The sequence below is a fragment of the Tiliqua scincoides genome, chromosome 3 (genome assembly GCF_035046505.1).
Source record: "Tiliqua scincoides isolate rTilSci1 chromosome 3, rTilSci1.hap2, whole genome shotgun sequence".
NCBI classification, from domain to species: Eukaryota; Metazoa; Chordata; class Lepidosauria; order Squamata; family Scincidae; genus Tiliqua; species Tiliqua scincoides.
The window spans coordinates 19653529-19666354 of NC_089823.1; the positions used below are offsets into that span (position 1 = coordinate 19653529).

Below are 12826 nucleotides of genomic sequence, written 5' to 3' on the forward strand. Positions count from 1 at the left end.
GGATTCAGAAAACTAATGCAAATCTGGGCTGTTTTACATCTTGACTTTCTTTCCAGACAGGTGTAAATTGGAGCAGGCCTGCCCAAAGTGCATGAACGTTGCTAGGCAGCAGCAAATGTTATTTTTATATTTTTAAACCCTTACTTCCATTGCAGGCAAACTATGGACATGGAAAGCTAACAGGGGTCATTTTAAAACGTGATTCTCATGCGAAAGCTGATGAGTGCTTATGATACACATTGTTATACAACTTTGGGACTCAGAAAGCATCTCTGTTATGTGTAATGTAACATTTATAGTCTGAATAGTGGTGATGGTTAGAAGTAAACATCCATGCATTTATAGCATCAGCCTGATGGATTCATATGCAGGGCTGGAAAAATACCAGAAATCTATTATTTTTTTTCATCTCTGCTCCCAGGCATAAGACAACAGGAAACCATTTCTTTGCAGTTGTCTATGGAAATTCACAGCCAAATCCTGGCAGGCAGGAGTGCAGAATGGATGGATGCTACTGACTTCTGTACTAAGAATGTCATGACCAGTGATGCCACATGACAACTCACAACCAGCTCAGCTGGTATAGTGGCAATAATTGATGCAGCTATGCTGGCAATAGACACAATTATTGACAGTCCAATCAAGGCAATGTGCACAATTGTCAGGAATGTCCCAGCCTTATCTGACTCATCACTATGGAAAACGGAAATGGTGACCTTGTTACCAGTATCCTCAACTTCCCTAAATCCACCTGAGGCTTGGAAGGAGTATATTACCATTCCCCTTGTGTCACAGTCCTGATAATAATTCATTCCCAGCTGCTCTTAGCTTGAGGAGTGAAGATTCCAGTGGGACCAATGGAAGCTTCTCTCCCATATGAAATGCCTTATATGGAATCAGACCCTTGGCCCATCTAGGTCAGTGGTTCCCAACCTTTAGGAGTCCGCAGGCCACTGAGACAAAAATTGGAATAGCCGTGAACCGCTTGTGGCTGTGGGTGGTCTGGCCTCCACCCTCTCTGGTGGTCTGTCTCTCAAGTGCTCCCCTACAGACTATCAGAGAGGACAGAGAATGGACTGCTAACAGCCACCTCTGACACTTAAGTGGTTGTGGCTGTAGGCGGTCTCCACCCTCTTTGGTGGTCTGTGGGAGATTGCTAGCTCGAAAGACACTGGAAGTGATCAAAGGTGATTTTATTCTTCCTGAGACCTCACGAACCTCTTTCATGGACCATAGGTTAGGAACCAGTGATCTAGGTCAATACTGTTGCCCTGACTGCCAGTGGGCCTCCAGGATTTCAACCAAAGATCTTCCCTCAAAATACCTATGCTATGGTGCAAAGCCCTATTCTGGGTCACGATGCTTACCAGAGGTTGGCAACAGGTGGGGCAATTCCTCCCAACCTCCCTTGAATTAGAGCAGTGGTTCTCAAACTTTTAGTAGCAGGACCCACTTTCTAGAATGAGAATCTGTCAGGACCCACCGGAAGTGATGTCATGACCGGAAGCGACATCATCAAGCAGGAACATTTTTAACAATCCTACCCACGCTTACCCAGGAGTAAGTCCCCTTTACTATCATTGTCAAAGGCATATACATAGTAGCCCATTAAAAGTACAGATCTATAACATTTCCTCAAATGCAGTCACATACCATGGTAGCATCAAGTCTAACATATTAAAAATAAAATATTGAAATGATTGGGGACCCACCTGAAATTGACTTGCAACGCACCTGGTGGGTCCCGATCCACAGTTTGAGAAACACTGAATTAGAGAAATTGGTGTGGGTTGACCAGTACTGAAGGAGTTCAGGGGCTTAGCTTGGCCAAGTGGGTCCTCAAACAGGCATGGGCTTTCAACTGAACCTAGCTGACACTTGATGTTGTTCCTGTTTCCCAGCCCCACCTGAAGATTCCAGAAATACAACTCAGGATCTTCTATATGCAAAGGATGAGCTCTATCACTGGGCTACAGCCCTGGCCAAGGCTAACAGCAGCTTTTGTGGGAAGTGGAGTGATTTCCATCCGGACCACAGCATGAGGCAACAAGACTGAATAATTTCTCTATGTGCCATGGTCCTAACCTTATTCTGCCCCCATTGATCTGCTATTTTAGTTTATAAAAGGCAGAAGTGCTAATGATATGCTTCATGTCTGGCTTAGCCCTCAGTATAACCTACTTCATAGGGTTGTGTGAGGTTCAGATGCAACTCTGAACTCCTTGGAGAGAAGGCAAGATACAAATTTAATTTAAAAATTCATAAACAAGCAAAGCATTTGCTAATTCCCCATCCAGCAGAGAGAAAAAAGATCTTGTTATTGAATGGGTATTTTTCCTCCCAAATGTCATGGCAATCAAAGATTGACTGTCTGTTTCTCCCCTCACTGTGGGTACTGCAGGATGCAGAGCCAGTCAATTCCATTGGACAAATTCATTATTCATACAGTTTCAAAAACCAGAAAAAAATTATCTCTAAAATAAGCAATTACTTCAGTTTCACAGCTCACTGACTGGATGTTTAGAAAGGCAGTTGTTTGCATTGCATTTTTCTTCTTTTGTAATTTGCGCAGGAATGGGTTGTTTACAAAGGAAGCCATAGTATTACACATACATTATACATATATTAGAGAAAAGGAACGTTTCAAGATTATGTCCTTCCATGTACCCAGCTAATAAGCTTGCTCCCTTTTTTTTACAAGGGACAGCAAATGAAAGGCACTGTTTTCTGCAAAACAAATACTGATACAATTGCAGGACCCAACAGAACAATCCAGGCACGGAAACAAATTCTGCCAGTAGATTGTTGTAATTATTGTTGATTGGTGATGTGCCAAGGGCTGCATGAAGGATAACCCCCTCCCACACACACACACACACACACACACACACATATATTCAGCCCCTGCTCTTGCCCCAAGTTTATCAATTCCCTAGCAGTTTATCAGTGTTGTCAGCACTACACAATCCTTGCAACCTGTTCACGGCTTGCTATAGAGGAGGGGTACGTGACCCCAGGAAAGCAGCTCATCCCCCCCTTGCCTCAATCTCTATGGAAACTTGAAAGAAAGGCACTTTTCACATATTCATTTCGCACTCAATACACTACTTTAATTACAAGTACTTACAAATACTGTGAGTGGTAGTTGTCAATTTAAGCGAGACATTCTTCCTTATCTATGTATTTAAACATTTATTAGAACTGCTTTTTGGCTGAAGGCCCCCAAATAGGTATGCAAATTAAAAACACAATACAAAACAACAATCTCAAAAAAAAAAAGCACCATGGAAATATCTCATGGAGCAGCACAATAAACCATCAGCTGAAGCAAAACACTCAGACTCTTGTAACAAAGTACCTGCTACAACATGTAGGTGCACTGTCTAGAAACCAAGGACGATTATTGTCTCCAGAACAATTGTTTTATAAGCCTGAGTATTTAAGAGATTTAATAAGCAGTGACAAGTCATATGATTAATTGCCTGAAATTTCTTTAGCTGGGTGACATATCTTGTTCAAATAACAATTTCCTATTGCAAATTCATGTTCCTAGAGTGAGGATTGGATACCAATTCTAGGGTTTGGCAGCAGAATACCAAATGTGAGTGGGGCACTTGAGTGTCAAGGCAACAATTAAAAACAAAATAACCTGTGCCGGAATTGCAGGAAGGAAATTGGAGTTTGGACCACTCCATATCACATCTCAAATCACAGTGATTGGTTGTGTCGATCCTGCTGTGGGTTTTGACAGCATGCATTTGGGGAGGGAGGGAGGGAGGGAAGGGAGAGAGAGAGAGAGAGAGGGAGGGAGGGAGGGAGGGAGGGAGGGAGAGGATCTATTTCCCTATCCCCAACTACTTTGCATTCCCAGGTCTCTGCTTTGTCTCCCTTCATCCATCATGATCCATCCCTGCCTATTTTGCCATCAAAATGCTGCTCAACACGTCCGCTTTTTACTTAAGCAACTGTGCTTTCTTTCTAGTCTCATGATCTTTGAAGCCAGAGGGCTTCATGTCTTTCACTAGCTTTTAATTACGTTTATTTTTAATTCCAGTCTCAAGTTGCTTTCGATTCTTAGCATATCAGGTGCTTCATGTCCTGGGTGAAGAAAATTACATAATCTTTACAAAGTGACTTGCAAGGAGGCAGAACTACGGGGTCACTTGCTGCTGTTAAAAAGAGAACACAAACTGGCAGCTGAACAATTCTGAAGCCTCAGAAAGCCACTTGCTCCCCATTTAATACAGAAACAAAATGGAGGGAGAGACGCCAAGCTTTTCACCAAGTTGTGAGCTCATAAAGCACATAACCTAGAAGTATACATTTGCATAGCCAAATCAATCAAAACAGGGATTTTCTTATATAATCAGGGTGTGTTTTTTTTAAAAATCCTGATATCAGCTCTACCTTTTCCTTTATATAACTGCACTTTTCTGCAGCATACCTGCCCTCTGCTTGTGGTACTCTGGTCAGGATTCTGTAGCTTTTGATCTGTTTATGTGGGAGGTAAATGGTAGACTAGGCCTTTGGTCAGCAGGGCTCTAACAGTGTTCAGCCACAAGTGAAGAAGGGAAGCCATTTGCCTCAAAATTACTGCAGAAAAACTGAGAGAATCAGAAAACTGAGAAAAACTGAGAATGAGAAAACTGAAAGAAAAACTGAAGAATGAAGTTGCTGATCTCTTGACTAAAATATGCAACTTGTCCCTCAAAACAGCCAGGGTGCCAGAGGATTGGAGGATAGCAAATGTCATACCAACCTTTAAAAAGGGAAAGAGGGCGGATCCGGGAAACTATAGGCCGGTCAACCTAACATCTATACTGGGTAAGATGGTGGAATGGCTCATCAAAGATAGAATCTCAAAACACATAGACGAACAAGCCTTGCTGAGGGAGAATCAGCATGGCTTCTATAAGGGTAAGTCCTGCCTCACGAACCTTTTAGAATTCTTTGAAAAGGTCAACAGGCACGTGGATGCGGGAGAACCCGTGGACATTCTATATCTGGACTTTCAGAAGGCGTTCGATACAGTCCCTCACCAAAGGCTACTAAAAAAACTCCACAGTCAGGGAATTAGAAGGCAGGTCCTCTCTTGGATTGAGAACTGGTTGAAGACCAGGAAACAGAGAGTGGGTGTCAATGGGCAATTTTCACAATGGAGAGAGGTGAAAAGCGGTGTGCCCCAAAGATCTGTCCTGGGACTGGTGCTTTTCAACCTCTTCATAAATGACCTGGAGACAGGGGTGAGCAGTGAGGTGGCAAAGTCTGCAGATGACACCAAACTTTTCTGAGTGGTGAAGACCAGAAGTGATTGTGAGGAGCTCCAGAAGGATCTCTCCAAACCTGCAGAATGGGCAGCAAAATGGCAGGTGTGTTTCAGTGTAGGTAAGTGTAAAGTCATGCACATTGGGGCAAAAAATCAAAATTTCACATATAGGCTGATGGGTTCTGAGCTGTCTGTGACAGATCAGGAGGGAGATCTTGGGGTGGTGGTGGACAGGTCGATGAAAGTGTCGACCCAATGTGCGGCGGCAGTACAGAAGGCCAATTCTATGCTTGGGATCATTACAAAAGGTATTGGAAACAAAACGCCTAATATTATAATGCTGTTGTACAAATCGATGGTAAGGCCACACCTGGAGTATTGTGTCCAATTCTGGGCGCCACATCTCAAAAAAGACATAGTGGAAATGGAAAAGGTGCAAAAGAGAGCGACTAAGATGATTACTGGGCTGGGGCATCTTCCTTATGAAGAGAGGCTATGGCATTTGGGCCTCTAGCCTAGAAAAGAGACACCGGAGGGGGGACATGATTGAGACATACAAAATTATGCATGGGAAGGATAAAGTGGATAGAGAGATGCTCTTTACACTCTCACATAACACCAGAACCAGGGGACATCCACTAAAATTGAGTGTTGGGAGAGTTAGGACAGACAAAAGAAAATATTTCTTTACTCAGCATGTGGTTGGTCTGTGGTACTCCTTGCCACAGGATGTGGGGATGATATCTGGCCTAGATGCCTTTAAAAGGGAATTGGACAAGTTTCTGGAGGAAAAATCCATTATGGGTTACAAGCCATGATGTGTATGTGCAACCTCCTGATTTTAGAAATGGGCTATGTCAGAAGGCCAATGCAAGGGAGGGCACCAGGATGCAGGTCTCTTGTTCTCTGGTGTGCTCCCTGGGGCATTTAGTGGGCCGCTGTGAGATACAGGAAGCTGGACTAGATGGGCCTATGGCCTGATCCAGTGGGGCTGTTCTTATGAGACAGAGGCGATAATCTCACAAGATTAGGGTGGGTGAGAGGGCAATGGTTAAAAACAGGACAGAAGGTAAAGCAACAGTTGACTTGCTTGGTGCTGTGGTGATGTGTGATGAGGTGGGCAGCCTAGAGAGCAGCCAGGATGGGAAACAGGAGAAATGGGTCTGTGGAGAATCCAGCAAGCTGGCTGGTTGACAGGCCAGGTCTAGCAGCCAGGCAGAGACATTTATCCAGGCAAAGGTCTAGTTTGACCCAGAAGCTTTTATCATAGTTGATTTCATAGCATCTGAGTTTAGGTGTTCTCCTCTTGCCAGTTGCGTGCCTGCCATAGTCCGGGGCGGGGCAAAAGCCCCAGGTACCGGCTGCTGGGACCCTGCGGAAGCCTCTCTGAGGCTCCTGACAGGGGCGGAAACTGTGCTTCTGGTTTGCCAGAAGCATGGTTTATAGCGCCAGGGAACCTGACAGAGGTTTCCCCGGCGTGGGAGGAGGTCATGCGAGGCTCCATGAGCCTCTGGTGAGTGGGGGGGGGTGGATTTCTGCCTGGGAGGGGCGGCCATAGCCCGCGGGATGGGGCACCATTGTGGAGCTTTGCCCCGGGCGCGGGGCTGCGGAAGTCTGCCGCTGCTTCTTGCATACAGGCAACCTTTGTGTTTGGGGATATACTATTTTATTTAGCTGTGTTCATGTATTTCCCCCTCATATTTATACACTTAAAATAAAAATAGTTAAGTGGGGCGGGGGGAGAAAGATCTGTAGTCAAAGCAGTAGGCAAAGAAAGGCTGTTGAGCACTTACTGGTACGTTGTTGGGCTGACATTGATGCGGCGCGGATGGCTTCCCGACTCAAATTTGCTCGCTAGGGTGACGTTGTTGCCAAAGAGACAGTATCTTGGCATCCTTACACCAACAACTCCAGCCAAAACAGATCCTGAGTGAATCCCTATCCTCATCTGGTAAGAGACAGAGAAGGAAAAAGAATTCTTAATCAGTATCTTCTGTCACAGCGAGCATCATTGGGTCATTCTTAAGAACTCAGTGCAATGTAAATTAAAAGGGTGTAGTTATCACACATTTAGATGGCTGTGAGTTTTTACACATTTGCACTGAAGCATAGTTCAGATAAAGTGTGGAGTGCAAGCACACCTATATTTCAAGGCAGTGGGACACTTGCAGGCCAATACAACGCAATTCTTCAAGTGGCGATGCAGCTGTGCCAATGTCATGCCTGCTACATCCCGTGGTGGAGTTTAAGCCTCTAAGGCAGGGGTGCCCAAACCCCGGCCCTGGGGCCACTTGCGGCCCTCGAGGCCTCCCAATGCGGCCCTCTGGGAGACCCCAGTCTCCAATGAGCCTCTGGCCCTCCAGAGATTTGTTGGAGCCTGCACTGGCCCGACGCAACTGCTCTCAGAGTGAGGGCGACTGCTTGACCTCTCGCATGAGCTGTGGGATGAGGGCTCCCTCCACTGCTTGTTGTTTCATGTCTGTGATGCAGTAGCAGCAGCAAGGGAAAGGCCAGCCTTGCTTTATGCAAGGCCTTTTATAGACCTTGAGCTATTGCAAGACCTTCATTCAACCATATAAGTTCATCTTTAATATATTCATTTATGTAAATCTATGTGAATTTATTCAAATTTTAAATTTAAATTAATTCTTTTTCCTCCGGCCCCCGACACAGTGTCAGAGAGATGATGTGGCCCTCCTGCCAAAAACTTTGGGCACCCCTGCTCTAAGGCCTTTTCAGGGTAAGGGAACATTGCCTCAAGCCTGCCAGGTCTATCTGAATGCTGCAAGTCCATCAAACAGTAGAGGAAAAAAGAAGAGGTCTTGAAGAATATATATAAAGCAGTGGTTCCCAACCTTTAGGAGCCCGCAGACCAACTGAGGCAAAAACTGGAATCATCATGGACCACATGCAATGCCAGCTGTGGGCAGTCTGTTCTCCACCCTCTCTGGTGGTCCATAGGGAAGCATCTCCCAAATGAGCATTTCCCCCATGGAACACCAGAGAGGGTGGCGAATGGATTGCCCACGGATGCAGCCTTCAGCGTCTCCATCCTCTCTAGTGGTCTGTGGGGAAGCATCTCGCAAGTGAGCACTCCCACACAGACTACCAGAGAAAGCGGAGAATGGACCACTTGCAGCAGCTACTCCAGTGCTGGCTGTGGACACTCCATTCTCCTCCCTCTCTGGTGGCCTGTGAGGGAGTGCTTGCTTGGCAAGCTGCTGGAAGTGATCAAAGGTGATTTTTTTTCCTGAGACCTCACGGGCCACTTCTCAGGTTCCTGTGGACCACCTGTGCTCCATGGGAACCAGTGATATAAAGGATGCACTTAAATAGTTAACAACAAAACAAAGCAGGCTTACAAGAAAGAACCAACAGATAAATAAGCAGAGTAACAAAATCAACACTTGAGGACATACAGCTCTTGAGAGAGCTACCACACAAGGGGGAATCAAATCTCTCAGAGTCCCTTGTACAAGCATGTTGTCTCTCTAACAACTAGTTGTTAGCCTGGGGAAACAATTGTATGCACACTTTCTCAAGAGTAAGCTCCATTTGACATAATGGGAGATACTTTTGAGTAGGCGTGCCTAAGCTTGCACAGCTGTATTTTGAACAAACTGAATTTTCCAAGAAATCTTTTTTCTAAGGCAGTCCAAATGAAGTCCATCACAATAGTCTAATCTGGAACTTGCCCAGGCACAGATAACTCTGGCAAGGCCGTTCGGCTTCTTGGGATTCCTGTGACTTTGTCTCCTCTGTACTGCAATCAGGCCCAGGAACATGTCATTCCAATTTCAGGTGTGCTGTTCATGCCACGGCCGTTCTTCCAGCCTCAGTTGAAGCAAGAGTGTGGCAACCCTGCAGCCTAAGTACACTCGTGTAATTGTCAGGCATGAAAGTGTATTACACTGGACTGGAAAAACTGGAACACCATCAAAAGACCTTCCGACATGAATGGCTACAGAAAGGAATTAAATTTGTTTGGACATGCTTCAATTACTGTGTTTCATTTGCCTAGAAAACGGTCTTCAGGAACAGGAAATATATTCCTTGCTTGGACTTGTTCTCAGTAGGAGAGCTATGATCAAGGCCTGAAGTCCCCTGGAGACTCTGGTTTGGCTCTCTTGCTGGTGTCATGTGGAACCATCAGCTGTGCCAGCTGTCTTGCTGAAGTACACTTGCTTTCTGCCTGGGGAACATGAGGGTGTGGCCTTAAAGGACGGATCTGCTTCGTGAGCGCTCCTAGTTTAGCAGCTTTTTGTTCTCTTAATGTTAATTTCAACACTGGGCATTGACACCGCACATTCTTACTGCCCCATCCAATGCAGGCTGCCCGTTCCACAGTATAGCTGTGCTAAAATGGCCACTGCTGTATCCTGAGGGGCAAGGAAGGCAGCCGGAGGTCTCCTCAGGGTAAGGGAACATTTGTTCCCTTACCCCATGTTGGGCCCTGGCAGCTCCTATAGGTCAATTTGGATCTGCGCCAGCTCACACCAGTGTAAGGCTTTGATGAACGGGAGGAGGGATAGGATGTGGCAGCAGTCTCTGCTGCTGTCCCTACCCTGTCTCCTGGCCTAAACCACCCTGGGCCGCCACCCCCCCCACCCAGTTACACCCCTTTCCTGCACCTGTTTTCCCCACCTCCATGCTGCCTGGCAGTTTCACTTATCCCGGTTGCCAGGATCAGCTCCAGCATCAGCGGAGGCCTGCCAATAGAGGCCTCTCTGCCAGTTGCATTGGTCTCCATGCAGCCGCAGTGTGCTTTGCAGGAGATTGGAGACCATGTGTGCACCTGTTCCACCTGCAGGAGCTGGCTTAGATCGGGCTTTTAGAACTGAAAGTATTGTCTCAGTAATCCATACAAGGATTAGTTCAGTGGTTCCCAAATGTTTTAGCACTAGGACCTACTTTTTAAAATGACACTCTATTGGGACCCACCTAGGTGTACTAGACTTTTAAAAAAGGAGATCTAGAATTTATTAATTTATTAGTAATAATAACCAGAAACAAGACCCTCAAACTTTATCTCCCTATATTTACACATGATTGCAAACAGCAGGAGCCGAGCACTTTGTAGGGCAATTAGCAGCTCCCATATCGGATTTTTCAGAAACAAAACAATTATTATTATATTATTATTATTTTCTACAAATACTTTTGTAAAGTTGGTTGGGTGAGCTGTGTTTCTGTTTTGTATCTCATCGTGGCATACTCATGATCTACTCTAGACATGTGCCTTATGAAAAATTCTTTAAAAAAAATTGCATACTCATTTTCAAAGTTTATATTCCTGCGCATTGTCCAGTGACAATCCTTTTTTTGCAAAGCGTTGTCAAACATGCCTTTGGATTATAGCCAAGCATGGGTGGAAGGAAGCTAAAAACTACTTTAAAAAACAGGATTTCAGAGATAAAACAAAGATATATAATTACACAAACACATTTATATAAACACAGAGACAAATGTTCACTATCTTTAACTCTAGTAAATTTCCCCTTCGGTGATATGATCAGATCTCTGGCGATGGAGAATATTAACAAAGTTGAAACAAATTTTCAGAAGGGAGGAGAGGCACTGAATATTGACATCCTAGGAAGTGTACAGAGTTCTGTGTGATTATGCATAGCTGTTTCAAAGAAAACCAAAATAGTCCAGGGACTTGGGCCTTTGTGGGCATGTGTCACATCTTCAGGTGCCGGGGGATCTTGCAGTAGGTCTCAAAATGTCAGCATGCAGGGGATAAAGGGCACAAAGAGACAACTCTTCAAGTGGCGGCTTTCTCATGGCTGAGTTGTTCTGTGAAAGCTGGCAAGTTTCTCGCCTCCTTCAAAATAAGGTCATCTATCTCACTCAGTGTTCCCAGAAACAGAACAATTTAAATGCGCTGTTCATAAAACTGGAGTCCCTGAGTATATGAGACTGAAATAATTGCACAGACTTCTCCTCTTGCTCCACCTCCATTTCCCTTCCCTTCCCCTGTTGCCTACCTTGTGTCAATGTCTCTGCACTGTGAAACCCTTGGCAGGGACCAGTTTTCTCATTTGTTAAAACTCAAGTACATTGACGGTGTTACGTTAATCATTAATAATTGGAAGTCTGACAGTCTAGCAGGTAGGAGCTAGTGAGAGCAAAGGAGATTTAAAAAAAAAAATGATAATAGAATCTTTCCAAGAAAAGATTCAGGCAGGATGAAAAAGCAAAGAGCAGCATATCTGTGCATCCATGTAGTCGTTAAGAGTGGTTAAGAGAGTGAGGGAGGTGGTGCTGCCTTAAAGATGGTGGTAATTCACTCCTGAAAAAGACCTTGCTAAATCTTACCATGCTGGATAATTTCATACCAGTGTCAAACCTCCCTCCTAAGATAATTCACTCGAAGTGCTTTAAACATCACAAGTGCTAAGCACTTTTGTGATAGTTGGATGTGGACTGTAAGTGTGAATGGTTTGTCTAGGAACTTTTTGTTGGTTGGCCTCTGCCTGGATAACATATTGGGAGGGTTTTGGGGAGAGAGTGGTGCCACTATTAAGAGGCTGACAGGTTTGGAAAGATGGTGGTGGAGATTGGTGTGGCCATCATAGGGGTAGGAAGATTACGGCCTAGTCTTAAAGAGGGCCTACGGCTGCAGATCCCCCAGTCTGCTGCCAGAAGTCCTCTAATGGAGGCACAAATGTTCCAACACCGCCATGTGTGTTGAATACACTGGTAGAAATGGCCAGAGGCCCCACGCACATGGACCTAGCCCACTTCGGAGCAGATCATGTGCTGGTGGGGGTGAGATGTGGGTGGTTCAGAGTGGAAAGGCCAGGGGCAGTTCAGGGCTGGAGGGTCTGGGTCCCAGCAACAGCAGCATATGCTGTGGTGCTGTTTCCAGCCCAACATACCCTTGCCTCTCCTTGAATGCACACCAGCAAAATAGCTGACACAGATCCAAAGAGATCCACTGATGGCCAGGAGACCTATGGCCAGCATGGCTGCATGGTGGAAGACACTGGGGGAGAGTAGTGGGCTCTCAGGTTTAGATGGACCATCCTTCTTCAACAACTGTACATACACTACAAGGAACAACTGTAAATACGGGGGGGGGGGTGACACACATGCAGTGCTAGAAAAAAATATTCTCTACTAAGGCTGAAACAGTTTAGTCCACCTTGGTGATGTGATGATGCTGGCAAAGGCTTACAATTCTATAAGCTATAAAATAAATTCCTGTTTCAGATTTACTGCTTTCTTCAAAGTACTAACGATTATTTTCCTGTATTTGAACATAGCTGGAGCTCTTCTGGAATAATAAAAGTGTAAAAGATGTTTACGATCTAAAATCCTGATGAACTTTCCTTCAACTGAAGTGGGCATATTATTTATTTTGACAAAAGCCACACCAAGAAGGGGAGAAAAGAACAACCCCCGGGAGACTGGAAATGTTAATAGGATGCAAAAGACATAACTCAGAGCCCTGATTAATAAAATAATTCCATTAGGATGGAGAGGAAGTCTGTCATATATATATTTTTTGCCATCTGAATGCATGAATCATAATAAAACATTCTCCCACATTTT

The 12826-nt window shown here is 45.0% G+C and overlaps 1 protein-coding gene across 1 annotated transcript in view; it reads right to left on the reverse strand.

Annotated features, from left to right (window-relative positions):
* Nucleotides 1–12826, reverse strand: part of GUCY1A2 (guanylate cyclase 1 soluble subunit alpha 2) — a 165531-nt gene that overhangs the window by 11678 nt on the left and 141027 nt on the right. The window contains exon 7 of the mRNA XM_066621948.1: nucleotides 7060–7214. Within this exon, the coding sequence (XP_066478045.1) occupies nucleotides 7060–7214 (155 nt within the window). The remainder of the gene's footprint in view (nucleotides 1–7059; nucleotides 7215–12826) is intronic.